Here is a 27478-nt window from a genome sequence, read left to right on the forward strand (position 1 = left end):
CAGGGCATGGTGGACCCACTGTGTTGAGCAAGAAGTTTGCCCTTCATTCTTTTGATCTACTAGGGAAAAGGGGGTGATCAGTTCACATTTGGGTTATGGAGAGAGCCATCCCAGGGCTGGCATGGGGGATGACTCGAAATGGGAGGCCAGTGTGGAGGCTGCGGTGTAGAATGGACCAGAGGGCTTCATACTTTTCTGATTGTGAACACCATTTTATCAAGCAGGCACTGTTAGACTTAAGTACTGCTACATTAATATATTTTGTACATTATAATACATATACACAAATTAGAAAATGTGAACGTGATCAAAATAAAATATATAATATTTTGAAATTACTGATCATAATGGTGTCCGTCACTCTTAAGGCAAAGTCCACTGTTACTAGTAATGATAATGGATGTAAATCCTTTTCTTTAGAGTCTTCTGGATAATTCAAATTATCTTGCTTGATTTCTTGTCAGATATGATTAGACTGACTTTTTTAAAACTTTGAATGTGACTGTCGAAGAGTCTGCACAAGAGAAGTATCACTCTGCCCTTTTGTTTCCGTGTGCTTGACTGCCAGTATTCTTTTGCCTTCAGTCTGTGTTTTTTGGCAGGACTCATTTAAGCCATCAGTCCATTTTGTGAAGGTCAGTTGAGTTAAAACTAAGTCATGTTCTGTCAATCCACTTAATCTAATCCAGTCCATGTAAACGCTAATAAGTTGTTTAAACCAGTCAATTCTAAAAAAAAGGCATTTTTGAGATAATCTGGAAATCTGAATAAAATATGAATATTCTAGCATATACACAAATTGATGCTGGTTTTGTTAGGTGTGATAGGAGCCTGGTGGGTGTTTTTAAAGGCCCTATTAGAGAAGCATACTGAAATGGCATGGTGTCTGGGGTCTGCTTCATGCCAGAAAAAAAGAAGGAAAGGAAGGAAGAAAACAAGTAGAGGAGGATAATAAAAGCAAGGCTGACCTCGTGTGACAGTCATCAAAGCTGGGAATGGGGACAAGAGGCTCACCATGCTACTCACTCTGTTTTTGTGTATGCTTAAAATTTTCTATAATAAAGAGATGAATTTTAAAACAAAACAAAACAAAACCCTGTCATTAGTTGCAACATGATGAATATGGAGAAACACGTGTCACTCCCTTCTTGGTGGCCAAATGTTCCCTAAGGACATCTTCTAAAGCTAGGAGACTAAGCTGTCTGACATCCTGAGCAAATGAGAAGAGGTTTCTGGGTTCATCTGAACATTAAACTCTTGCAGAGTTGCAAACTTCACCAAGTGCCTTTAGAGGTAGAAGAACCTAGATCAGTGGTTCTTAAAATGTGGTCCCCAGGTCAGCCACCTCAGCATCCCCTGGGAGCTTGTTAGAAATGCAAGTTCCCAGGCCCCATCTATGCCTACTGCTCCGAAACTCAAGGGGTGGGGCCCAGCAGTCTGTGTTTTACCAAGTCGTCTAAGAGACTGTAGTGCACACAGAAGTTTGGGGACTACTGGAGCTAGACTGATTCAAATCTTGCCTCTGCCTCTTAGCTGTGAGACCTTGGGCAAATCCCTCAACCTCTCTCTGCCTCCATTTCAACCTCTGTCACATGATGATAGTACTTATTTCATTAAATTGTCGAAAGGATTGAAAGAATGAACACATACAAAGACTGATAAAGGGCACTAGCTTTTACTGTTAATAAACTTTAATTTCTTATTTTTTAAGTAAAAATAATGGAACTTAAAGTGCAGTCTCTGCTTCTGGCAGCCCCCGTAGATTGTCTGGAACACCTTCTGAGGGAAGAAGCAAAGAGTCAGATTCAAGAGATATTTCAGAGGTAAAATCAGCTGCACTTGGTGAAAACGAGGGAGGAGTCAAGGATGGCTTCAGACATATGATTTGGCAGATGGAGGTACCCATTCCTGAGATGAGAAGTGCAAGGGGAGGGGCAGATACAGTGATATATTCATCCTGGGCTTGGGGTTGAGGTGCCTGTGAGGTACTTAGGGGAAGTCAGTGTGTCTATTATCTACTGTTGCATAACAAACGGCCCCCAACCTTACTGGCTTAAAATAGCAGTCATCTAATTTGTTCCCGACCATGATTCTGTGGTTCAGCAATTTCAGCCATACTCTGCGATGCAGTTCTTCTGTTGGTTTCACCTAGGCTTACCATGCATCTCCAGCTTGGAGGTTTGACTGGGGCTGTACGGCTTCAGATGACTGCCTTCACATGTTCAGCAGTTGGTGCTGGCTGGCAGCTAGCCCACATGGCTCCAGCAGACTAGCCCAGGCTTTTCACAGGGCAGCTGAGGAGTTACCACAGTAAGATAGGGCAAGCACCAGTGCCCAGGTGCTTTTCAAGCCTCTGCTTGTATGGTGTTTGCTAATGCTCCATTAGCCACAGCTAATCAGCCAATCACAAGACCAAACTCAGGTGGGCGGGGTCTATACTGGAAGGCATGATTCACTGGGGGCCATTACTATGCCAGTCTATCACACAGAGCCTGCTTGAAAGCTGCCAAATTGGGGGATGATCCTAGGCCCTGCACTGTGGCTACCACCCAGTTCCCCTCCGCACTCCTTAGAAGCAGGAAGGACAGCTACTAAGAGACCACAGAGGCTTTGCCAGTGACATGTAAATATGCCCAAATCCTGGCACCTTCCACATTTTAGCCTTGGCTGCCCCTTTGATTGGGCAATCTCTTTTTCTCTTCCCAGACTGCTGCAGGGGTGAGGGTAGGGTGGGAGTTAAGGCAGTGGAAGAAGGGAAGGCAGCATGGGACTCCATGGATGGTCCCAGACCAGGGCTGCAGAGGTCCTCCTATCCAGTGGTGGAGGGCACAGTGTGGAGGTTAGGCCCAGGGCCTGAGGGACCAAACCAGGGCCTGGCCTCAGAGATGACGGTGCTGAAGTGTCTGCAGGCCATAGGGCAGGGGCAAGTGTGGGTGGGAAGAGAGAACTAGACTCCCAGGGGCAGCCAGGTTGAAGGAGAGGAAACAGTCCTGCCCAAAGTCACACAGCTAAGTGGCAGGCATGGGATAATAGTTACTAACACTTAGTTACTAGCACCCGGCACCAGGCTAAGCGATTTGTAGGAGCCAGCGAACTCAGTGCTCACAGCAGTCCGCTGAGCAGGTGCCTCTGTTTCAGACCATTTTACAGATGAGGAAGTAGGGACACAGAGATAGAGACAGGGTCTGACTCTGACAACCTGACTCGGGCCCACACTCTTCACATGACACTGGATATGCTGTATGGTGAGGCGGGATGGCATAGTGGTTAAACGCAGAGTCAGGATTCAGATCTCCCACCACAATTTGCTAGCTGTGTGACCTGAGCTAGTTACTGCACCTCTCTGTGCCATTGTTTCCCCATCTGTAAAATGGGAATAATAAACAGTACCTCCTGCCTGAGGTTGTTGTAGGTTAAGGCTGTCAGGCACTTGGAACAGTGCCTGGTATGTAGAGGGCATCGTATATGTGCCCGCTGTTACAATGATAGTAATTATTGCCCTGCAGGACTCCCAAGTTAGACTTTCTCTAAGTCATGGGACTTTTATAAACTTCGAAGGCCTGTTTCAGACTGTAAAACTCCCCACTGGGGCCCAGTCATTGGGGCCCCCCCGTAGCGATCCATTCCTTGTCACCCCTGGACACCTTGAGTCCATTAGCATATCAGACCAGCAGCTCATGTGGGGCGTGGCGCAGACTCTGAGAGGTGGAGGCTGACATCAGTGGGGAGGCCCTCAATTGGGACCCGACAATGAAGTTGGGGTGCACGTTGTGGGATGTAGGAGGATGCAGGGGGTGAGGGAAGAGAGGGCTTGAAATCATACGAGATTTACTGACCAGTCTGGCGTGAAGGGTGAATGGGCTCTGTCAACAGCTCCCAGAAACTAACACTGTAATTTCATCCTCTGGCTGAAGCGCAATCCATCCCTCAGGGACAGGGTGGGGCTTTGGGAGGAAGGTCCTGAGCTCCTAGACCTGGTAGCAGGCATGGCAGCTGTGCCTGATACAGCCCCCCAGCCAAGAGCCTCTGACTTTCTAATCTTTAGAGCTCCACCTATCCCCACTCACTGACCCCTGCCTAGGAATACGCCAGAGCGGTGAGGTCCTTAGAGAGTATCAAGTCCAACTCCTGCGTGTTACAGATAGGGAAACTGAGGCCCAAAGAGGGCAAGGGACTTACCCAAGGTCCCTTAGTGAGGTGAGGGCAAACTAGAGAAAGAAACAGCCCAGCCTGGTGGAAGGGCACTGTACCAGGAATTCAGAGCTTGGTTCTGTTGCTGACATGCTGTGTGGCCTTGAGGAAGTTACAGACTCTCTCTGGTCCCCTTCTATAAAATGAGAGGAAAATGGAAGTGTGTTCTACTCATGGAAACTTCAACTTGAAGTCCGGACCCTAGCATTGTAACCTTCTTACACATAGTTTCCTGCTTGGCTTTTGAAGGAATCTGAGCAATCCCAAGAGGATTGCCCTATACAAAATGTGCCCTGCCCACCCGCATTCCACCCCAATTCCTAAGAGGATGCAAGACAGAATCATTGCCTATACCTCTCCTTCCCTCACGTCAGAGAAGAAAGTGCAAGAATTTGAATCTTCCCGAACCCCCACTTCTTACCCACTGCCCAAGTCCCCAGATCACATGGAGGTGCCCAGGTCTCCTACATCCCGGTGTTGTCAGGCTGATATGGGATCATCAACACTCACCCACATACTATGTGCAAGACCCTAGGGATGCGTACTTTTCAATGAAAGTGAATTTAAATATAAATTGAAGAGGCTTTGGAAAATTCTGGAAATGAAAGCTTCCTCCTTGTTATCAGAGCCAAGGCTGGAGACCAGTGGAGACCAGGTGAGTCATTATCACTGTGAGGGTGATGATGGTGATGATCACATACGTGCCAGGCACTGTACCTGGCTCTTGAACAAAAGACATGACTTCCTTTGGATCTCCCAGCACCCTCTGAGGCAGGAGGATAATTGTCCCTATTTAGCTGATGGGGAAAGTAAGCAACCTATAAGTCTGCACAACTAAAAGGGTGAAACATATAAATTGCCATTTTTATAGGTCAAAACAGTCAAATGTTGGCAATTTATATGGTTAACCGAATAGGGAACAATACAGCTGCGGTCAAACTGAACTGTCTGACCTCAAAGCCTATGCCTTTTTCCTTTAAAAGAAAATAATTTACTGTCTACATGCTGGTTGTAGAAAATTTTAACACTGCAATGGAGAAAAAAGAGTAAAACTCTCCTCAACCCAGAAATAATCTCCCTAGGGGGAAAATTCTTTCAAGCTCTCTCTCCAGGCATCTATACACATGTGAAAATAGTTGATGTTTGTTAATAAAATAGTCTTTACTATTTTGAGAAATTATGTGCATTATACTATTTGATTCTTGCAACCTGACGAGGGAGGTATGATTGTATTCCCCATTGAATGGATGAGAACACCAAGAGAGCAGATAGGTCAAGGCACGGGCTTCAGAGCAGACGGTTTAGGTTTAGATCTCAGCTCTGCCAGCAAGAGCAAGTTACTTCATCCTTTTGTGCCTTGGTTTTCCTATCTGCAAAATGGTCATAATAACAGCGCCCAAATTGAACGGTTGTTGTGAGAACTAAATGAGAGAGTTTATGCGAAATGGTTAAAACAGTGTTGGCACTTGGTAAACACTTAACAAATGTAGGCTGTTATTAAAGTTCAGAGACATTAAATGACTAGAGAGATTAAGCCACACAGCCGGAAAGTGCCAGAGCCCAGATATGACCCCAAGCTTATCTGGTTCCAGAGCCTAAACCGTTACCCAGTTTTCAAACCTGGAATTAGTTCAAAGCATCCGCCCTGTTCCTTTTGCTGGTCCCCTCCCGAACAGTAGGTAAGTTCCTTGTGCTCACCTGCCCCAGCAGCCTCTGCACAGGGTCTAAGGCTGGGAGAGGTGAAGGTCACCCAGATGCCCTGCTGCTCTCAGCCGGCCCCCTAGGTCCCTCTCAGTAGTGGCCAAAGTGGGAGAGCTGTTTTCTGCCAAGATAATTTGGTTCTTGCCTATGAACTCTGGGCCTGTTTCTGCCCCCTCTTTTCTGTGTGACCTGAGCCAAGTCACCAGCTTCTGTGGCCTTATTTTCTCATGTGCATGATCGGGAGGTTGAACTTGATTTTTAATAGCCAGAGTAATTACCTTTCCTGAGTGTTAACTATGTGCCGGGGAATGGTCCTGATGCTCAGCACGTGTTCATGTCATTATGTTTAATAACAATAATTGCTACATTTACTGAAAGCAGTATTAGCATTAGTATTAATCAGCATGAGCTCAGTTAACCCTTCCCTCAACGGTGTATATGTTATCCCCATTATTCAGATGAGAAAACTGAGGCTCAAAGAGGAGAAGTAACTTGGCCAAGCACTGTTAAATAATCCTTAATGTCCCTCCCAGCTGCCGTTCTGTAAAACACTAATTTCACACAACCTTCCACCTTACCTGCCTCTCCCTCCTCCTCAACGTCTCTTTCCTGAGCAGTCATCCAGGATGTGATCCTCATGGCGGCCCTTGGCTTGGGCTTCCTCAACACATCTTTGCGGAGACACTGCTGGAGCAGTGTAGCCTTCAATCTCTTCTTGCTGGCCCTCGGGGTGCAGTTCACAGTCCTACTGGATGGCTTCCTGAAGCAACTCTCCCTTACGAAAATTGTCATCAATCTGTCCAGGTAACTGGATGGCTGCAGGGTCGCTTTTGGGTCCTTGGGGGTGTGGGGCCCAAGAGGGCAGGTTCTAGAAGAGCTGGGATGTCCCCTTCTCTTTCCAGCATCAACACCATGCAGTATTCAGGACTTATTTATACTAACAAATTACTCATTGTTGGTCTAAAATTATTAGTTTAACCATTATGGATTGTCCTGTTCAGTGCCACCTTCCCCAGGAAGCTGTCCTTGGTAAGTCCAGTTCACACTGTCTAAAATTCAAATTTAACTGGTGTCTCCTATTTTATCTGACAACACTACTCTGTGGCACTGCAAGGGGCTCAGATCTATGGCACTCCCTGTGTCCTTTCTTTTTTTATTAATGTTGATTTTGTAAACTTACACCATACATATAAGTTCAAAGAAAATGAATAGAGATTAGACAAAACAAAATAGAAATCTACAATCAAAGTGATAGTCTCTTGAAAAGAAAGATGTACTTTCCGCCCTCAAATGCTCATGGAGAAGAAATCACTATGCCTTTAGTTTCTTTCAATTAACTTTGATCTATTTAGATGCCTTTATAAGAAATTCTAAAAACTAGCAGAAGTAACCTGTGTTGCTAGAAGTCAGAATAATTGTTACCTAGGGTATGGTGTTTATTGATTAGGAAGGGGCACGAAAGAAGCTTATGGGATGCAGTAAACATTCTCTGTTATCCTGGGTGATGGTTACACAGAAGTATGTATGTATATATATATATATATATGTGTGTGTGTGTGTGTGTGTGTGTGTGTGTGTGTATGCATTGAGCTGCAATAGAGAGAGAGAGAGAGAGAGAGAGAGAGAGATGTAAAAAAAGGTATTCACACTTAATAGGAGGAGCTATGTAAATTTTTTCTTTAAGAATTGTTTTTTGTTTTATCCAATTCTGAATTTCTGTCTTGCCCAGGTGATGATAAATCCCTCCTTGGGCATCTTGAGGACCCCCTCACCTTTCAAGGCCACTCTATCCTCCCCTCTGAGACCCTTCTAAACCTCTAGGCTCTGCTGTTGAACATGTCCCCATGAGCCAGGCTCTGTGCTGAGCTTCACAAACATTTGTTTCACCCTTCCAAGCAGGGGTCTGACCTGGTATACAGGCAAAGAACTAGACACTCAGAGAGCATAAGGCACTTACCTAGGGTCACACAGCTAAATGGTGGGAATGGCTTCAGTTTTTACTCTCTGTAACCTTTCCCACACACTCCAGAGTGAAGATGACAAGAAACACAGTCTAGTCAGCTCCCCACTGGCCCTGGAAAAACTCTCCACCTTTTGGCTTGTAAACCAACCCCCATGGGGATTCAATAACCCCAGTAACCACTTGGGAAGTGACAAAGGGCACTTGGGGGGTAATGCTGACAGGATGGTCCTGGTCCGATATTTCTGCTGCCATGGCTTAAGGTCACACAAGCCTTCAGCCTCCTGCACCTTGGTCTCCAGGCATCTCCAGGCTGCCCCCTTCTTCTGACATCCTGCAGCAGAGAACTGTTTGCTCTTGCCTCAATCCGGAAAGACAAGAAGAGGCCATTTATTGCCTGAGTGAACGCCCCTGCCCTGCCCTGCCCCCTTGGGTCCTCCCAGCTGTGACCCTCAATGGGACTGGCTTCACGGATTTGAACAATGGGCTCCTTCCTGACCTTTCCGGCTCTCGCTGGGCTGGTGGGCGGTGGCCAGGCCTGCCTCCCAGACAGGCCCTCTCCCTCCTGCTCGGCCTCACCCGCATCTCTCAGCCTGACTTGGCACTGAATTGGTTCTGCTTGAGTCACCGATGACCAGTCCCTTCAGGGCAGGGGCCTGTCTAATTCAGTTTTGTCCTCCTTTGTTTCCTTCACATAGTAAGGACTTAGTAAATGGTTACTGGAGCAAAAATGAAAAGAAAAAGAACTCTAAAAGGTGTGATATTTTTAATGCTGTATGTTGAAAGGTCCAGGAGGGCCTATAATAGCAATAACCAACCCCCTTATTGAGCTTGACATATCTTAACTCACTTTGCCTTCACATTCCTCCATAGGCCTTGCCTTTACCTTATAGGTGAGAGCATTGAAACACAGAGTGGTTAAGTAATTTGCCCAAGGCCACACAGCCAGGAAGTGGCTGAGTTAGGATTCCAACCTAGGCAGCCTAGACAGAGACCATCCTGGGTACTGCGCCTCACTGTCTCAACACCTCCACAGTCCCAGCTGGCCCGGGAGGTCTGAAAGCCCACCACCAGCACACACTCTCCTGAATTAGGCCTTTGCCAATTAAATGAGCACTCACACATGGCATGGAAGTAGAGCTCAGCGGTAGAGCTTGTGCTTAGCATGCACGAGGTCCTTTAAATCCCCTCCTTTAAAAAAAAAAAAAGCACTCACCCAGAAGATCTAACATGACCAGCCACGGTGAAACACTGAGTGACTTTATTCTAAGTAATTCCTGGTCCCTGTGAGACTCCTTCCCCATACCCTTGGACCTGCTCTGACCTTCCCTCTGAAGTCCTTGAACCTTAAGCAGGACACTACATTGGCAGCAATTGCTGGGAAGACTGTTTCCAAACTTCAGAGCACAGGCTTTGGATCCACGGCAACTGGGTGGGATTGACCCTTACGTTTGTCATTAACTAGCTGTGAGGCCATTACCAAAAAAGCCACCTCTTCTAGTCTCAATGTCCTCTCTGTAAAATGGAGGTCATTAATGGTACCCTAGCACCATTTACAGAGGGTTACTTGGAGCATTAAAATTTAAATGAATTGATGTAGTTTCAAGCCAGTTATACATAATGCTCAACAGATTGTTGTTGTTGTTGTTATTATTATTATTATTGCATTATCATCAGCTCCTAGGGGGAGGGGCGTGGTCCCAGCAATGTGCCCAGAGGAGGATGGGTTGGTTTAACCACCATGGATTGTCCTGCACAGTGCCACCTCCCCCAAGAAGCCCTCCCTGATGAGTCCAGTTCACGTTGCTCTCGCTCTCCAGTGAGCCCCTCTTGGTTCATGATATCGCACATCGTCTTAATCGACAGGGTTATCTCCCCAGCTGAATCCTAAGTGCCTGGAAATCAAAAATTTTTTCTCCTTCTGAATCCCAACACTAAGCTTGCTCATTTGTCAAGGGGAGGAACGAATCAGTAATAGGGCTGAGTTAGTTCTTTGTGCCAGTCATGGTGTTCTAGACACATATGTACGACCATTCCTTCTGCTCCCCAACAGCACTACCATGAGATAAGTATTATCATCATTCTTATTTTACAGATGGAGAAACAGACTCAGTGAGATTAAATAGCTGCTCAAGTAGAAAAGCTGGAACTGGAAGCCAGGCTTGTCCTGCTTCCAAACCCAGTCTCTTTTCACTAAGGTGGAAAGGAAGAGATGAGCGTGATGGGTGGCCAAAGGGCAGGCGGGCTAGCAGGTGAAGAGCGCCCCCTATTGAGCATCTGTGAGAGATGGCGGCCGAAGAGAAGTCAAGGGCTGAATCCCAGTTGTCAGATCCCAGACGGGGCGCCTGTGGGAACAATCGGCCTCTGTAACTCACCTTGACATTTCTCTGAGATCCTGGGAGCATCCTCAGTACAGATGCATGTGTGCAGACCAATCTTTCAGTGTAGCTGCCCCTAGCAGCATCCATCCCCACATGAGCAGAAATTGTGTCTACTTCTCGGGCTGTGTCTTCAGTTTCTTGAAGACAGGGACTAAGTCCTCAACAAGTGTTTGCTGAATGTGCGAATGAATGAATGAGAGGCATCCTTCCTTCTTAGTCATCCTGGTCTTGCCCACTCTCCCCAGTGTTCAGATGGCCACCATGAGCGCTACATCTGTGCTGATCTCGGCGGGCACCGTCCTGGGGAAGGTCAACTTAGTGCAGCTGGTGTTGATGATGCTGATAGAGCTGACAGCCTTTAGCACCACGAGGATAGTTGGCAAGAAACTCCTCAATGTGAGTCATGGTGCTGTGAGGAGGGACCTATGGGATGAGAGCTGAGCAGGTAGAAGGGGAGGGCTCTGCCTCCCTTTGGTGAGGCTTCAGGGATTAAAAAAAAAAAAAAAAAAAAAAAAAGGACGGGCCAAAATAGGATTACAAGAGTGTGGTCTATGCTAAATGTTTACACAGAGCAAACAAATGCCTTTAACTTCCAAAATATGGTACTGTTGCTTGTGCTATTCACAATATGATTATGGGATGTATAAAAAGAGAATTAATTCCTGGGACCCCATGGGCAGTGGTCCTACGAGCTACATGGCCAACGTCTTCTTTCAAACCAGTCAACATGTGTTTGTACATGGGATCTCATCGAGGGAGACTGTCAAAAGTCTACAGCTGAAGCCAGCTGTGCGGGTGAAGCCTGTCCAAATGGCTCTCCCAGCTCCTCTGCCATAGCCCTGCCAAGGTCAGGTATGATTAAGTAAGATGAGAGCTGATCACAAACGAGAAAGCTCACGGGGCTCCTCTGAAAGGGGAACTGGGCTGGGTCAGTCTCCTGACTTCAAATCACACCTCCTACATGAAGTGCAGAACTTTCTCTGAGGAACCTGGGGGATTCCCCGTGGGTAGAGGACGCTGACGTTCACTGCTCCTACTGGTTTTTTTTGCAGATGGACAATCACATAAGTATGATGTACATCCATGTGTTTGCAGCCTATTTTGGGCTGACTGCATCCTACTGCCTCCCAAAGCCTCCCAAAGAAATGAAGCAGGAAACTCAGATGGCAACGAGTCCCAGTTTGTTTGCCATGCTTGGTAAGGACGGGTTAGGGATTGGTCTCAGATCTGGGGTGAGCAGAGGCTCTGCAGAAAAATCTTTCTCCTTCACCAACGTGCCCTGGGTGTCTGAAGCCCCTCTATAGTGACTGGTTTCCTCAAATAGCATTTGATGAATTCAGACCTTTGAAAGAAGCATTCCCCTCCAGGGAACTTCTCTTCATTAGTATCCAAAGGAGAGGAGAGACTTGCTACATCTCAATCCTTTTGTCCTCAACTTAAAGAAGGGAATTGGACAAGTGAAGAAAGCCGGGCCTAGGGGTGGAGGAAAAGGACAGGGGTGACCGAGTGGAGACTTGCTAGCTCCAGGAGTCTCCTGTCTGAAGCCCCCGGAGGCTCAGGCTTTGGAGCAGGAGTACTGGTTCCCGCCTTTGACACTCTGTGGCCTCCAGGCACCCTCTTCTTGTGGATATTCTGGCCGAGTTTCAACTCCTCTCTGCTGGACTTACTGAGCGAAAGGAAGAAGGCTGTGTTCAACACTTACTATGCCCTTGCGGTCAGCGCGGTGACAGCCATCTTGGTGTCAGCCTTGGTTCACTCTCGAGGGAAGATCAACATGGTGAGGAGAGGGGGAGGGGGACTGTCCCTCGGGCCACACTTGGATCATGTAGACCTGACACACATATTCATGTCCCCTCCCCCAGCACAGCCCCTTGGGCTGGGAAAGAGCATGTCAGGTGATGGAGCCTTGTCTGCAGCACCGTGGGGCATCAGCCCAGACAGCGCTGGCATGTCAGAATGGGCCCTGGCACGTAGGAGACCGGCAAGTGATCAAAGGCTCTCTAGAGACTGTGATTAAACCTATCAGCCTTGACATCAAACAAACCCAAGTTTGAACCCCGTTTCTGCTAGTTACTAAAGCCAGCCACATGAACAGCAGTCAGCAGAGGAAAATGGGGGTGGAATTAGTCTCTCCCTTTCCCCCAAGAAATTTCAAGAATAGAATGAACAGAATCAGAAGTAAAGAACTTTGTTTCCCTAGCCATGTGACAGTGGCCAAGCCACTTAAACTTTTGGAGTCTCAGCTGCCTTCCACTGTAAAGTGGGGCTTGATAGACAATGCACGAAAGTGCTTCACACAGGGTGAGACCTGGGCGGATATCAGCTGCTGTTATCAACGTGGCTGGGAGACTGCGTGTGCGAGTTTTGGGAGGAGAGATGGGTGAGAGAGTAGAGCTGAAGACAAAAAACAAGTCCCCATGTTGAGTGGGACATGAGGTCAACCAGCCGGAGGTGGTGGGAAAAAGTCTGGACAGACAGCGGGGGCTGGAGTGGAGAGAATGTGGCCATGGATGACAGGTTAACAGCACTAAGGGGAGGTGAGGGTCTCCACAGGTGAGCTCCATGGTGACAGGGAGTGGTGACTCAGACAAAATGGGGACATCCAGGGAGGTAGGTGTAGGCATCAGGTCAGGGAATCCCAGAAGCTAGTCCCAGGGCCCAGAGCTTGGAATCTGGGTGGAACAGAGAAAGGCAGAAGGAAGCAGTGTAAGAGCAAGAACTGGCAAGGCCCAGGTTCTAGAGGAACAAAGGACAGAGTGGAGACATGACCCAGGGACAAGGGCCAGTTTATTGGGAATTGGGTCCAATAATTACAGGGAGGCCTAGGTACCAAGTAGCCAGTAATAATAATAAAAATAGTAAAAATTATGATGGCTTATATTTATTGGACATTTACTCATGTTCTATGCCAGGCATTGGGCTTGGAGTTTTACATGTGGTAGCTGGCTCAATTCCCACAATAACCGTATCAAGTAGGTATAGTCAAAACCCCATGCATCTGGTGGCAAAGTTGAAGCACTGAATGGTTAAGCACCCAAGGACACATCACTGCTGGGTGTGAGCATGACTAGGATGCTGAGTAACTGCACTTTCAAGCTAAATGACTCCCAGTCAGGGTGACTGTTCCCAGAGCCTGAGAAGTGGGTGAGATAAGACCATTGATGAAGTCTCAACAGAGGGGAGGAGGTGGTTTCAGGATCAGAAAAGCAGGGAGGACGCTACAGGGTTGTCTTGCTACCAGCTTACCAAGTATCTTGGAGAGATTGTGTCCTCTTTACCTCACTCCGTTTACCCACAAGCCATTTCTTTGCAGATTCATATCCACAATGCGGTGTTGGCAGGAGGTGTGGCTGTGGGCCCCGCTTGTTACCTGATCCCTTCTCCTTGGCTCGCCATGCTGCTGGGCCTTATGGCTGGGCTGATCTCCATCTTGGAAGCCAAGTACCTGTCGGTAAGGAGCTGGGAAACTAACACCTGCTGCTTTGGCTCACACCAAGGTCCCAGGCCCCTGGGAATACAGTGCGTCATCATGTAGTGCCACGGGCTGCATTAGGCAGCTGTTGGCAGTTGTCAACTTGGCTTCAAAGCTTGGGTGAGGGACCCACCCATGTTGGATGGCACATTTGTTAGGTGGGGAGGAAGTAACAGAACCCATTCAAGCTCACTCAGGAATAAGAAGGAATTCATTATAAGGCTACTACCCAAGGCAGGAATGCTGCTGGGAGCCCAGGAATGGCCAGTACCAGGGATGGGAGTCTTGTGGGGATCTCGCAAAGTCCCTGCTCTTTTTCTTTTTTTTTTGCTTTTCCTGAATATCTGCTTTATTCTTACTCTGCAGACTTCCCTCCCCTTGTCCTACTCCTACTCCACATGGTGGAATGTAGTCTCACTCTTCAAGAAAGCAGCCAGGTGAATTCCCTTGACCCCAGTTCTGAGTTCTCTGGAGAAGGCGATCATTGGTCTAACGTGGATAATGTGCCAGTCTTTGGCTAGGAATGGGAGGTAGGGCACAGCATACATACAGGCTGCTGTCCATGAACCACGTGAATGAGGGTGGGAAGGGCAGCACCCAAAAGAAAGATGCTGGGCAAATAGTCCAGGTCATGTCCACGTCTGATTATTTAGTTCTTCTAAGTGGATGGATTTTCCTTCCTTCAATATTCAACAGATATTGATAATATCAGAGTACTCCATTATAGCCAATTTGTTATACTCTCAAGAGAAATATTTCAGAACAAATCTTCATCAATTTGAAGGCTTGATAGAGGAAAAAGGAATAGACTTTCGGATGAACTGTGGATATTCAGGAAGGTAGTTTCAACCCCCAAATAAGGAAGTATTACCAACAGTTTGATCTTGCCAAAGATGGGGCGATCTGATTTTCATCTTTGGAATGGAAACACATGTCTTTTATCTCCTCTGGTTCTGAGGCCCTATGATGAAAGGAAATGTACAGCAAAACAAGTATCACAAGTTATCATCAGAAAACAAAACAAAACAAAACAAAACAAAAAAACAAGTTATCATCAGGCTCAGTGTCTGTCACTTACCCTGTGCCTCAGGTTCCTTGATTCTATCACTGGGGGAATGATTCAAAGATGATTCACTGATTCTTTAAAATTAATTAATTCACTCAGTGCACATGTTCTAGTAGTCATCCTGCCTCCCAAGCTATAGTGTAGGGGGAGAAATGGACAAATAAACACAGCACAGTGTGATAACTGCTACTGGAGCACATCTGGCCTGAGATGGGTCAGGAAATGCTTCCCAGAGCAGATGTCTCAGCTGAGTGTTGACAGATAACTAATGTTAGCCAGACAGAGAAGTTGGAAATGTCCTCCAGACAGAAGGAACAGGGTGTTCAAAGGCTCAATGATGAGAAGAGCATGCAGCCCAACTAGGAAACAGAAGGATGTTCTTATGGCTGAAGCATCAAGTTCATCAGGGAGTGTGGTGGGACCAGAGCCTTGAGCGATGGCAGGTGCTGGGGAACATCTCCTGGGCGAGTTGAAGAGTCTGAAGTTGCATTGATATCCACATCTGTTGGCCCAAGGCCATCTGGGAGGCTAAGTGATGAAATGGGAGTCTGGAGGTGTGGTCGGGTGCTTTTCTTTTCACCAGCCATGTAGTCTCTTGGATGACAGTTAAGTCTGGGCTAGACCAGTGGGTCTTGATCAGCCCCTAGGGACATTTGACAATCTCTGGAGACACTTTTGATTGACATAACTGGGTGAGGGGTGGTACTGGCATCTTGAGAGTACAGGCCAGGGATCCTAAGCCTCCTACAACACATGGGACAGAATTATCAGCCCAAAATGTGAGTAGTGCCTGGGCTAGACCATTGTTATTCAACGTGTGGACCAGAGACCAGCAGCATTGGCATCACCTGGGACTTTGTTGGAAATGCAGAATCTCAAGCCCCAGACCCACTAAATCTGACTTTGTATTTTAACAATCTCCCCAGGTGATGTGAGTGCACATGTGACTCTGAGAAGTACTTACTTAGTTGCGCCCTAATGCCCATCACCTCAGATGCCCTGGACGCCAAGAGTCTGTGAAAGGGTGGGCAAGGAGTGTTATTCCCACATGTAGATCTGCTGATAATAGTGTTTGTCCCCAGGTGTGCTTTCAAATGCTGAACATCCACGACACCTACGGCGTGCACTACACCTTCGGCTTGCCAGGTCTGCTTGGAGGGATCATCTACGTTGTGCTGATGGCGCATCAGGTCATGTGGACGGATATTTCCATGTGGGTCATTTCGCTCAGCCCCTTATTATCCCATCCAGCTTGGGAAGAAGTGTGCTCAGAGCCCTTGGCTGGGTGGGGGGCATACATTAAGGGCCAGGCACTCAGAAGGCCTCAGTGAATATTTCTTGGCCAATTTATTTTGAAATTCTGCCCAGCCCCTACCTCGTATGGACTTATCACCTCTCCAGGCCACTTCTTTCCAAAGCTGGCAGCTTAGGTGCAGGGCAAAGGCAGACAGTCCTGAGGCATCCCCAAATGCAGACAGAGCAGAGCAATCAGGCCCAAGTTGACTGAGTCCATTTTTCAACCCGTGGTAGTTTAGGTTGTGGTGAAGTGTGCTGTGGGTCAGACTGGTTTTGACCTCTCACTAGCTGGGTCATGCTACCTAACCCCTCTGAGCCTCCATCGCCTGAAACAAATGAAAATAATGATAGTACCTCTTCTCAGAGGGTTGTTGGAAGCTACTTGAGGCCAGGCGCTGTGTGGTTAAGAGGGTTTGATATGTTAATGTAGGCAAATGCTGAGCACACCTCAGCCCAAAGGCCTAGAGAGGGAAGGGGCTTGGCTAAGGTCTCACGATGAGGTGGGAACGTGGGCCTCTGGGCCAGAGTCGGGTCCTGTGCCCCCTAGCCAACGGACAGCAGTGCTCAGAACCCTGGCCATCACCTTCTCGAAGTTGTTTATCTTATGAACGTGTCTCACATAAAATGAAAAAAGTGACTTAGGCACAAGACAGGGATAGATTTTTCCAGATAAACCAATATAGTGATGATAATAATAATATTACTGATGACAATCAGAACTGCTGATTGACTGCTTTCAAAGTGCTAGGCATTATTCCAAAATCATCACATGCATCATATCATCTAATCCTCACAACCACCCTCTGAGATGTTATTAACTTCCTCAAAGGAACAATACTTGGGAGGAGTTACCTGTCTGAGGTCATGTGGCGGGAACCTGGCTGTGAAGGTGGTGAGCACCTGCGGTGGGTGGTGAGAGCTCACAGTGTTTGGGGACATCTCAGAGAAATCACGGAGGGCTGGGTCGCTTGTAGCTCCAATGACAGAGACAACCATAGCTCCAAATTATACGAATCATCTGAGGGCGGGTGAGACATACCTCCCTAGGTTGCATGGGGTGAGGGGGATCCTATTTGAGGGTGGGGAGGGGATGGTCTGTGTGAAGTAAGGCATCTCAGTAACGGACTCCAGGGATGTGTCTGCCAGTGTTTTAATAGCTGTGTGACTCTCGGCAAATCTTTTCCTCTCTCTGGGTCCCTGGGTCCCCCTTTGTAGAATGAGGGGTGGATCTAGCAGAGTCTTATGCCCTGGTGTCTATAGGGGCCAGGCAGGTAAGGTGAAAAATGAGACCAGCAAGGGGAGGAAACCATGGGCGATTGCTCTTTGATGCCAGGCAACGAATGCCATGCAGGGACCCAGGATCAATGTTGCCAGATCTGATGACTTTTCAAATTATGCATGTACTGTCCCAAGCATTGGCAAAAGATTCAAAAGCTTAGAAACATTGTGTGGGCCAAATTCTGCTTGTGGGCTGCCAATCTGAAACTTCTGGACCACCTATCCTTCTATTCCTCAAATTCTGTGACCCTGGATCTCCTAGAACAGAAGTTCTCAGCAGGAACAGCATCACCTGGGAACTTGTAAGAAATACAAATCCCACCTCACCCCAGACCCACTCAATTAGACATTAAGGAGCAGGGCCCAGCAGTCTTCTTTGTGATTCTCATGCCAACTCAAGTTTGAGAACTATTGGCCTATAGCAAAAAATCCAAACAACAACAACAAACACAAAAAACAAAACCCCAAAATCAAAACAAAGCAAAACAGTCAACCAACAGTGTGCTCCTAAAGGCTCTCCAGGGAAACAAATCCTGACTTGCAGCATTTGTTAATTTCACCGATGCAAGTACTCTCACTGTGGCTAATTTCAAGCCATCAAGGTGACATCACTGAACATGGAGTTGAGAAGAGATGAGACCGCTCAGCCGGTGTGTCTATGTGAGCTGGCTCCAGCACCCCTCTGCAAGTCAAGTCTCATCAGAAGGAGATAGCCGAGGACCAAGAAGTAGTCCTCTCTCTTCTGCAGGAACCAGGCAGGAGGAAGGGCACAGTGACAGCAATGACCTCTCTTGGGGAAGCCTCTTGTTGTCTTTAAGTAAAGGGCTCAGGCTTCAGGGACAAACAGACCAAGGTCACGTTTACCAGTTGTGTGCCTTTAGGTATGGTATTCAACCTCAAATTTAAGTGCCAGTTTTCTATCTGTAAAATAGGATAATAAGATCCATGTTCCAGGGCCACTGGGGATTCAGCAACGTAGAATAATAAAGGGGCTCAGGACAGTGCTTGGCATGGAGTAACACCCAACACACGGTCCCTTTCTTTATGATGGTCACTAATGCTGCTGCTTCCGTAAGAGGGACATCTGGATGTAGTGGAAAGACAGAGGAAGGACCGAGCTGGTGGGCAGAACGCTTCCTGGGAAGTGTGGATCAGCTGCTTTCCTTAGCTCTGTGTCATTGGGCACGTGAGCTGGCTTTTCATTCATTCCACAAACAATACTTGCCGATTTCCTGTTCAGGTGAGAGGAAGTGAATGAGTTGGATGCTGTGCTCGGAGCCTGGACAGAGCGTTTTTCACAAATTGTGGGATTTTAAGTGGTGTGAAGACACACTTCAAGAACGTTGAATCACACAGTGCAGATGCTGTTTCCCTTTGATTACATCAGGGAGAAAGTCTCAACTTGGTACTGAGAGTCTCCACACTCTTCCAATAGCTGCTGACCTCCTGTTTGAACAACAGCAGAGGAAACCTCAGACTGAGATTTGCCCAGGCTGTAGCATCTGGGGGAGATTCTAGCAATGTTTTCATTGTCTCTCTTTTTTATAGTGACCTCTCATTTCTCTTCCATTTACACTAGTGATGCAAAGTTTCCTTTTAAATACACTTATTTAAATGTTTTTTTAAAAGTCTGTTTGCACACCTATGGTCAAATCTTCGACAAAAGAGACAAGAATGTACAATGGAAAAGAGATAGTCTCTTCAATAAGTGGTGTTGGGAAAGCTGGACAGCCACATGTAAATCAATGAAGTTAGAACACTCCCTCACTCCATACACAAAAATAAACTCAAAATGGCTTAAAGACTTAAACATAAGACATGACACCATAAAACCCCTAGAAGAGAACATAGACAAAACATTCTCTCACATAAATCGTAGCAATATTTTCTTAGGTCAGTCTCCCAAGGCAAAAGAAATAAAAGCAAAAATAAACAAATAAGACCCAATCAAACTTACAAGCTTTTGCATAGAAAAGGAAACCATAAATAAAATGAAAAGACAACCTACAGAATGGGAGAAAAATTTGTAAGTAATGCAACTGACAGGGATTAATTTTCAAAATATACAAACAGCTCATATAGCTCAGCAGCAAAAAAACAAACAATCCAATCAAAAAGTGGGTAGAATATCTAAGTAGGCATTTCTCCAAAGAAGACATACATATGGCAATAGGTATATGAAAAGATGCTCAACATTGCTAATGATTAGAGAAATACAACTCAAAACTACAATGAGACATCACCTCACACCAGTCAGAATGGCCATCATTAAAAAGTCCACAAAGAATAAATGCTGGGGAGGATGTGGAAAAAGGGAATGCTTCTGCACTGTTGGTGGGAATGAAAATTGGTGCAGCCACTTTGAAGAACAGTATGGTAGTTCCTTAAAAACTAAAAATAGAGTTACTATATGATCTAGCAATCTCACTCCTTGGCATATATCTGGAGAAAACTCTAATTTGAAAAGATATATATACCCCAATGTTCATAGCAGCACTGTTTACAATAGCCAAGATGTGAAAGCAACCTAAATGTATATCAACAGATGATTGGATAAAGAAGATGTGGCACATATATAAAATGGAACACTACTTAGCTATAAAAAATAACAAAATACTGCCATCTTCAGCAACATGGATGGATGTAAAGGTTATTATACCAAGTAAATCAGACAAAGAAAGATAAATACCGTATGGCATAACTTATTTGTGGAACCTTAAAAGATGATACAAATGAACTTATTTATAAACCAGAAATAGATTAACAGACATAGAAATGAATTATGGTTACCAAAAGGGAAAAGGTTGGGGAGGGATAAATTAGGAGTTTGGAATTAGCAGATATAAACTACTGTATAAAAAATAAACAAACAAGAAGGTCCTACTGTATAGCATAGGGAACCATATTCAATATCTTAACCTACAATGGAAAAGAATCTGGAAAATAATACGCACACATATATATCTGAATCACTTTGCTGTACACCAGAAACTAACACAACATTGTAAATTGACTATACTTCAATTTTTTAAAAAAGTCTATTTAAAGAAAAATGTTTAAATAGTATCCCTGGAATGCTGATATGGCCAAATTTGTGAAGGTAACTCTCGAATGCTGAAATTTGGCCACTTTTGTGGGTAGACAGTCCTACCTAATTTAAATCCCAAGAGCTATGCATTCCAGGCCACATGGCATTGGAACCCTTGGTTCATGTCCCTAAACTGAGCCTCCCATTTGTGAAATAAGGACTTGCTTACAGAGCTGTTGTGAGGATCATGGAAAAACAATGGTAAAGTAAGGAGCCAAGGGCCTGGCACAGAAGAGCCCACCCTGCATTACTATGGCATGAGGGTAGAGTGAATTGTAGGTTGGCAGTCAGCGATTTGGTTTTAGCCTTTATGCCAGGCTTTTTGAAAAACTTTTTTACTGTAGTGTAATCTACATCCAGAAAAGTGCAAATATCATAAGGGTATCCCTCAATGACTTCTGACACGCCCCAGTAACCAGCACCAGGAACTCCTTTGTGTCCTGTCCCAGGGTGACCACTAACCTGACTTCTAACAGCATCAATCAGTTTTGCCTCCTTCTGTCCTTTATATACGTGGAATCCTACCGGAGGTCTGCTCTTGTGTGCTTGGCTTGTTTTACTCAACATTGTAACTGTGAGGTTCATCCATATTGTTGAGTATCTCTGTAGATTGTTCATTTTCATTGGGGGACAGCACTGAATTAATTGTGCTTAGGTTTAATTTATAAAGGCAACTCAGTGACAACATGGAGAGGTCAATGTCATTGAAAGGAAACTTTAATGTTCCTCACAGTTGCCCTGGAAGGGAGAGGCACAGCATGAAAGTTTATCACATGCAGGGACCAGGCAGCAGAGAGAGTGGAACTAACACTCTGCCTTTAGGACTACGGTGGCAGGAGAGTAAAGTAGGGACGTCCCCTATTGAGTGGGAGTGAAAACACATACGTTACAGTATGTGGTTGGGGGCTTCGTAATATGAGTTTTGCATGCCAGTGAAAGCTGTTATGAGAGAGAGAGGTAGACAGCTTTGGCCACTAGTTTGGCCCTGTAATAAATGAGTGCCAAGTAGACAAACACAAAATCTGAGAAAACACACAACAGGCTTCCATTGGGTGAATACAGCACAACTTATTTATCCATTATCACTGAGTGTTTGGGTTGTTTCTGGTTTGGAGCTATGACATTCTAGTACATTCTTGGACTTTTTTTTTTTGAACATATAAATGTACTTCTGTTGAGTACATGCCTAGAAGTGGAATTGTTGGATCGTACAGTATTCATACAACCCACTTTAGTGGATACTGCGTTTTCCATTGTGGTTTGTGCAGTAGAACCTGAGAGTTCTCCAACACTCCATCATTTCCTCTAAAAAATATTTAGCCACTTAGATATCAAACTTATTGTTTTAATTTTAATTATCCTGATGACTAATTAAGTGGAGCATTTTTCATATGCTTTTTAGCATTTGAATACCTTCTCTTGTGAAACGTCTGTTTGAGTTCTTTAGCCCATTTTTCTGTTGTGTGTTATTTTTCTTACTGATTTGTAGGAATTCTTTATATGTGCTGGATATAGACCCTTGGTCAGATAAATATATTGTAAATGTCTTCTCCCATTTTGTGGGTTGTTTTTCACTTTCTTAATGATGTCTTTTGATGAACAGAAGTTCTTAATTTTTATTTAGTCCAATTTATCATTGCTCCCTCTATGTTTAGCTCTTCTGTGTCCTGTTTATGAAATCTTTGTTGGGAGGCAGGGTATAGCTCAAGTGGTAGAGTGCATGCTTAGCATGCATGAGGTCCTGGGTTCAGTTCCCAGTACCTCCTTTAAAACTAAACCTGATTACCCCCCCAAAATAATCTTTTTAAAATCATAAAAAAAGAAATCCTTGCCTACTGCAAGGTGAAATAGATGTCTTCCAAGGGCTGCATAATAGTTTAAAGTGAAGCCCTGGGGTTGCCTTAGAGGAGAGGACAGGGACATATGTTCAAGGGAGGGGGTGGGCAGAAGAGATGGATCTGACAGCCAAGCTGTACCCTGTTTTGCCCTGATAGAAATAAAACCTTTGTCTTTAATTGCTTAGTGAAGAAATCCAGGACTCTGAGAGGTTAAGTGCCCAGGGTCACAAGGCCTGTGAAGAATTGAGACTTGAACTTCGTTTTTTTTTTTTAAATTGGGTTTGTTTAGTTAATTAATTAATTAATTAATTAGTTAAAATGGAGATAGCAGGGATTGAACCCAGAACCTCGTACATGCCAAGCATACACTCTACCACTTAGCTATACCCTTCCCGCTTGAACTTCTTGAAATCCCTCCTTCCCCACCTACATGCCTGCATGGCTTTGTGGGAAAATGACAGGGAAAAGTATCACCTGTGGAGGGGACAATTGTTCTCCTGATGGCCTTTCCTGAGAGCATCTCTATGGATGCAAATAGTCCTTTTTGTCCCCAGTGACCTCTGCAGCCTGATGCTGGAAAGTGACCACCTCTGCTTTGTCATTTCTAGGGTCCGCTACCAGGTACTCACCAACCTTGGGGCACTCAGCTTCTCCGTGATCATGGGCATGGTATTTGGTCTCCTGACAGGTCAGTGTGAGACGAACCTTCCTCTGCTGCTGTCCAGGGTGCAGGGCACGGGTCCAGAGGGCACCTTCCCCATGGCTGGATGAGGATGTGCCCATTCCCTTCCCCATGAACCCACCCCCTCAGTTCCAGCCAAATGAAGCAAAGGGCTCAGACCTTGATTATAGAATAAATGAGCACAAACCCACAAAACTTCATAATTGAAAAGGCCCTCAGAGGTCACCTGTGGTGACATTGCAGCTTCTTGAGCCCAAGGCTGAAGATTTCACCAAATTTTGTACAGAAGACCAAGGAAACCCTTATGCCACAAAGCCTACCTCTTACTCCCTAAGGACACCTATAATACTATTTTGTTCAGCAAATATTTTTTCAATATCTGCTATGAGCTAGGCACTGTTCTTAGGCACTAGGGACAGAGCAGTGAACAAACCAAATTTCCTGACCTCATGGAGTTGACATTCTAGCTGGGGAGGGGGCTTTTACAATAAACAGACATATAAATATACACTATGTCAGATGGTGATCAGTGCTATGAAGAGAAATAAATCAGGGTAGGGGAACACAGAGTCATTGTGAGAGTGGGGGGGCACTCTTTTAGAAGGGTGGTAAGGGAAGACCTATTGAGAAAGTTGACCTGTACAGAAGGACTCGAATGCAAAGAAGGAGGGAGATATACCATGTATTTATTTGGGAGAAGAACATTCCATGAAGGGGGGACAGCAAGTGCAAAGGTACTGAAGCAGGAGCATGCTTTGCATGTTCGGGGAACAGCAAGGATGTCAGTGCAGCTGATGTAGATGGAATGATGGGGAGAGTGGCTGGGGTTGAGGACAGTGAACAAGGAGCCAGATCATTCTGAGAGATGGGGAGCCATTAGAGATGTGTAAACAGGACTGAAGTATGTTTTTGCTTCTATAATGTGGCAGAGCAGCAAAGAATCTTGGGGAGATACCAGTTTGCCAGTCTTACTTATATGCTAGCTGAAAATAGGCATTCTGTCCAGATCTCTTCACTGTTATTCTAAAAGAAAACAGCTTTCACTGGTTAGACTCATATATTGTGTCCCTAAGCAGGAAGTGAATTCCAAATAAGAGACAAAATAGCATAAATAGACACTCAGGAGTTGTGTGACCTTGGGCATGTCATTTCTCTCTCTCTGGGAATTGGCTGGCTTCTCCGTAAAATGAAAGGACTGTGGTAACTAATCATTTGGCGTCCTTTCAGCTCTAAAATATGTATGAAGGTACTTTCTGGAGTTACCTGGCTAATTTTAGAGAGTGAGATTGGCTAGAATTGGTTTGATGTACCAATTGGCCTCAGCTTTTGACAGTCTGGGGTGATTAATTAAGTGCAGATGAGAAAAACACCTCCTGCCATTAGCTTACATTCTGCTCATGATGGCAGTGAAGCCCTGAGTAGGGTTGCTAGATTTAGCAATGAAAGTACAGGGCACTCATTTTTTGAATTCAATATTAACTGAGCATCCTCTATTTTATCTGGCAATTCTATACCTGGATTCTCCCACCATTCATCACTGTCACCGGTGTGGACAAAGTGACACTAATCTGCACTGTCTTGTAAAGCACCTGGGAGGGCTACTTACGTGTCACTGAGGTCAAGAAGGAGCATAGAGGAAAGACACTCCTCTCATTCCTTCAGGAGTTAAGACCAGTGAGCTTTCCTCTTTACATGTTGCTTTCTACCTGAGGGAACCGGTGACTAAAAAGAACTTGGACAACAGAAGGGAAAAGAGTTCTCCAAGCAGCTCAGATGGCACCCAACTGACCTCTTAAAGCCAAGCATTTCACTTGTCGAAAGACTCTCTTCTGTGGAGCTTGACTATATGCACTTAATTTAAGAAAAACTCTTATCAAGCATGGTTATGGGGTTTCCCAGTTCGGGCAGATTAGAAATAGCAGATTAGAGGCGGATAAGTTTCTGGAGGTAAGGCAGGCTGGTAGAAGTCAGACATGAAAGCAGAGAGCCTAGCAGGATAAAAGAAATCCTTAAAACCGGACACAAGAACATGAGAAGCCCGGGCCGCTGGAGAGGAGGCCAATAACCCGCAGCAGCTGTGGCCCTTCTCCGTGGGATACAGCGCATTTCATACATGCGTGTTCCTAGCAATAGTTCTAATTAAAAAAAAGAAAAAGTCCAAATGTGTTCAGCGTGGTCTCGTAAGACAAGAAAATATAATATATTTTAGATGGATTTTCATCAGTGATGAGTAAGCCTCAGCTCTCTGGAAAATGTCCGTAGGCGATGGAGATCACTGCTGAGTAATTGTAGCTAAATGAGGTGTGCTGATGGCACTCTACATGCCAACATCAGCAAAAGGCCTGCATTCTAAGAGGAAAATATGAAAAAGCACACGCCTACTCTTGTTAGTCTTACTGTTTAACTCATTGGGAGTGATCATCATTAAAAGTACACAGATCAATCTATCAGTGGCATTTCCCTGCTTCAAGTGAAAGGTAAGCCCTAGTTTATGTACTGGAAATTCGGCAGATTTTGAGCAGCTGGGGGAAGGCGTAGGGGCCCAGCTCTTGGAGCAGAGGCAGGATGGGTGGAAGGAATAGGCACAAAAGCAAGTTGTTAAGTTTCAGCTACTTTCCCAACAAGCGGAACTGTGAGCTGAGGTCACTGGGACTTTATTGGAGCCAGTGATGTTGGACCTACAAGGGGCACCTAATTTGAGTCGCTTGCTCTCCATGGTAGCTCTTGCGTTTTAAATGGACCGGTTTTTAAGTGGGGCGGTTCTATTCCGTCTCTGCAAGCGTCAGATCCATGACTCTCTGTGTAATCTAAACCCTTTGGATGAAATTGCTCTTGCCAGTTCCTTTTAAAAGATGTCTATAGAGTTAATTAAGCTGGTCCAGGAAGGACAGTGCTTCAGTTTATCTCCTGCTTGTGGAAGAAAAAAGGATTTCTGTTGAGATAGCATAGTTGATGTATGACATTTGGATTAATTTTGAGATAACAAATGCAATGCTCTAAATGTTTAACATTTAATTATTAATTTTAACAGGTTTTATCTTAAGCTTCAAAATATGGAAACCACCTTATGTGGCTAACTATTTTAATGGCCGACCTTTCTGGACGGTAAGATTTTTCACCTATTAATGTCATAGGTTTTGAGTGAATGAACTTAAAAAGATACCTGAGTATATACGTTAACTTGGTGTTTATGAGAGTAAAGTAAAAACAAATGAAAATGAAGTATTGGAAGAGAAGCAAATCCATGGTGTATGTGTGTGTGTGTGCATGTGTGTGCGTGTGTGTGTTTGTGGCAGGTGGGGAGTTAGTAAAGGTTCCCGTTTCCCTGATGCCTCAAAATCACTGATGGTCAGGGATGCGGGAACTGTCACTGGCCACATGCCTCCTCCTCATCTGGAGTCATCAAAACAGGCAAATAATTTGACGTGAAGTTGATAGAAGCCTGCAGTGCAGGGGGTAGAAGGTCAGCGAATCCAATCTCCTCACTTGATGGACCTGAGTGGAGCCATGACTGTCCAAGTTCTGACAGGGAGTGAGTGGCAGAGCTGAATAAATTATAGCTGGTGGACATGAGAAAACTTGCAGAATTGGGGTCTGGGGACATTTAGTCAAGGGACATAAAGCTCAAACTACTCAGTGGCTGCTGAGAGTCTGTGACATTGCAGTGTTTGTTGTCATGCCTGGGCTAGAAGGAAGGTCAGAGCTCATCCCCTGAGACCCCACTGTCCTCCTCCCTTTGACCTACATCATGGTTCACAAAGCACTCAGATGGCTGTCACCTTAGGTAATCTTCCAGCTGATGCTGAGGTTGGCTGAGCAAGCAGGGACCGGTACTGCCAAGTTATAAATGGGAATTGGGGGTCGACAGAGGGCAGGCTGATACCACCATTATACCTTCATGAGTGGCAGAGACAAGACCAGGAAGCAGGCCTTCTGAATCTCAGGCCAATCCTTCTCCACCCAGCAGACCAAGACACTGACCACTAAAGGGCCAGAGAACCAGCCTTACTAGGGACCTTGGCTTTTGTGTCTGTAGGGGTGATACAGAGGGAATCTATAGAGGAAACCCGCCTCTGCCCCTTTTCCTTCATCTCTGTGCTCTCTCTCCTCCTCTTCCTTGTCTTCGTCTTGAAACAGCTTTCTGGAGGTATACTTGACCGTGAACTGCACGTATTTAAAGTATACAATTTGACATATTTAAACACACTTATACACCTATGGAAACCATGACCCCAATCAAGGTAAGATTATATCAATCACCACCAAACAGTTCCTCCTGCCTCTTTGAAACTGCTCCCTCCCGACTCCACCCAGTTCCATCCCCAGGCAACCACTGACCTGCTTTCTTTCCTACGGATTAGCTTACATTTTCTGTAATTTTATATAAGTGGAACTGCATGGCATGCACTCTTTGTCTGGCTTTTTTCACTCAGCGTAATTATCCTGGGAGTCATCCATGCCACCTCACGTAATCTGCCTCACCTTGCACCCGCTTCTCCCCACAGCCAGTCTGTCCCAGTCCCCT

At 45.5% G+C, this 27478-nt stretch overlaps 1 protein-coding gene across 1 annotated transcript in view; it reads left to right on the top strand.

Moving 5' to 3' along the window:
* Positions 1-27478, top strand: part of LOC102527255 (RH-like protein) — a 32416-nt gene that overhangs the window by 1749 nt on the left and 3189 nt on the right. The window contains exons 2-9 of the mRNA XM_072975828.1: positions 6510-6696; positions 10479-10629; positions 11286-11430; positions 11844-12010; positions 13547-13684; positions 15854-15984; positions 22880-22959; positions 25985-26058. Of these exons, the coding sequence (XP_072831929.1) occupies positions 6510-6696; positions 10479-10629; positions 11286-11430; positions 11844-12010; positions 13547-13684; positions 15854-15984; positions 22880-22959; positions 25985-26058 (1073 nt within the window). The remainder of the gene's footprint in view (positions 1-6509; positions 6697-10478; positions 10630-11285; positions 11431-11843; positions 12011-13546; positions 13685-15853; positions 15985-22879; positions 22960-25984; positions 26059-27478) is intronic.

The sequence above is a fragment of the Vicugna pacos genome, chromosome 13, assembly GCF_048564905.1.
Source record: "Vicugna pacos chromosome 13, VicPac4, whole genome shotgun sequence".
Lineage (NCBI taxonomy): Eukaryota > Metazoa > Chordata > Mammalia > Artiodactyla > Camelidae > Vicugna > Vicugna pacos.